This window comes from Cajanus cajan, chromosome 11 (assembly GCF_000230855.2).
Source record: "Cajanus cajan strain Asha chromosome 11, NIPB_CcT2T_4, whole genome shotgun sequence".
NCBI lineage: Eukaryota > Viridiplantae > Streptophyta > Magnoliopsida > Fabales > Fabaceae > Cajanus > Cajanus cajan.
The window spans coordinates 19,832,906-19,833,963 of record NC_138527.1 but is presented as its reverse complement, the minus strand read 5'-3'; the positions used below and the strand labels follow the sequence as shown (position 1 = coordinate 19,833,963).

The 1,058-nt window shown below is 37.3% G+C and overlaps 1 protein-coding gene across 1 annotated transcript; it reads right to left on the bottom strand.

The window, feature by feature from the left end:
- Positions 1-422: 422 nt before the first annotated feature.
- Positions 423-1,058, bottom strand: LOC145953418 (AT-hook motif nuclear-localized protein 17-like). Its single transcript, XM_083067369.1, has one exon. The coding sequence runs from the start codon at positions 1,056-1,058 to the stop codon at positions 423-425; it is 636 nt and encodes a 211-aa protein (XP_082923495.1).

Sequence of the window (1,058 nt, the reverse complement as noted above, 5' to 3'; positions counted from 1 at the left end):
GCCCTTTCAATTAAAATGTCTAAGAAATTTATGAAAAAAAAAACAAAAAAACTTCAAGATTAACTTTCATAGATCATATGTTTATATTATTGCCTATGGGCACATAGATACATAGGTAAAAAAAAAATTGGCAATAAGCCCACTATTGCATTATTCTAGACACACGAAGTTGCAGATGAAGCTTTATGATCTCTCCTAGAAATTATCGCCCTAGTTGATGTGGTTGTTCCAATAAAGCATGTTCACATCTCTAGGAGGATCAACATGTGGTTGAATATTCATTGATGCTGAGCTTGAAGCTCCAATAGAGAAACCAGGGTGATTGGTAGTGTTGTTGGTGATGCCATTGAGAGCATTAGTAGTATAGCTAGTAGCATGAGTACTTTTCATAAAAAGTTGAACATTCGACCAATAAAGCATGTTCACATTTCTAGGGGATCAACATGAGGTTGGATTTTCATTAAAGATGAGCTTAAAGGTCCAATAGAGAAACTAGGGTGATTCGTAGTGTTATTGGTGATATCATTGAGACCATTAACAACATAGCGGGTAGCATGAGTACTCTTCATAATAGGTTGAACATTTGGATATGTGATGGGATTCACCACCTTGTGATACTCATGTTTTTTGATCATAGAAGCCATGACACGCACATGCTCTACAATAATAAGTTTGTGTCCAACAAGGCCACCATAGATTTGATGGGTCCAATCCTTTAAGAATTGAATGTTAAAAAAGGAATAAGGAATGTTCTTAGGGGGAGAAGGTGAAAGGCTTTTAGTGTAAAAGCCTAAGAGATAAAACATATGCAAGTTTCCCTGAAAGGACAAACAATTGGAAGGGGACAAAGAATTGAAAATGTTAACTTTGGAAATGACACTTGAAGCATGGTGCACCATGATGCTAACATCTTTCTTGTGACTGAAGTTGATGGCATCGACAATGTCCATGCCAGTGGGAACAATTAGAAATATGGGTTTGAAAATTTCCATGGCCGGTTTGGGCTTACTCTTTGAGCCAAGTGGCCTCCCTTTGGGCGTCTTAACAACTACAACCAT

Coding starts and splice junctions, on each gene's coding strand:
- LOC145953418 (XM_083067369.1), bottom strand. CDS start 1,058: ATGGTTGTAGTTGTTAAGACGCCCAAAGGGAGGCCACTTGGCTCAAAG.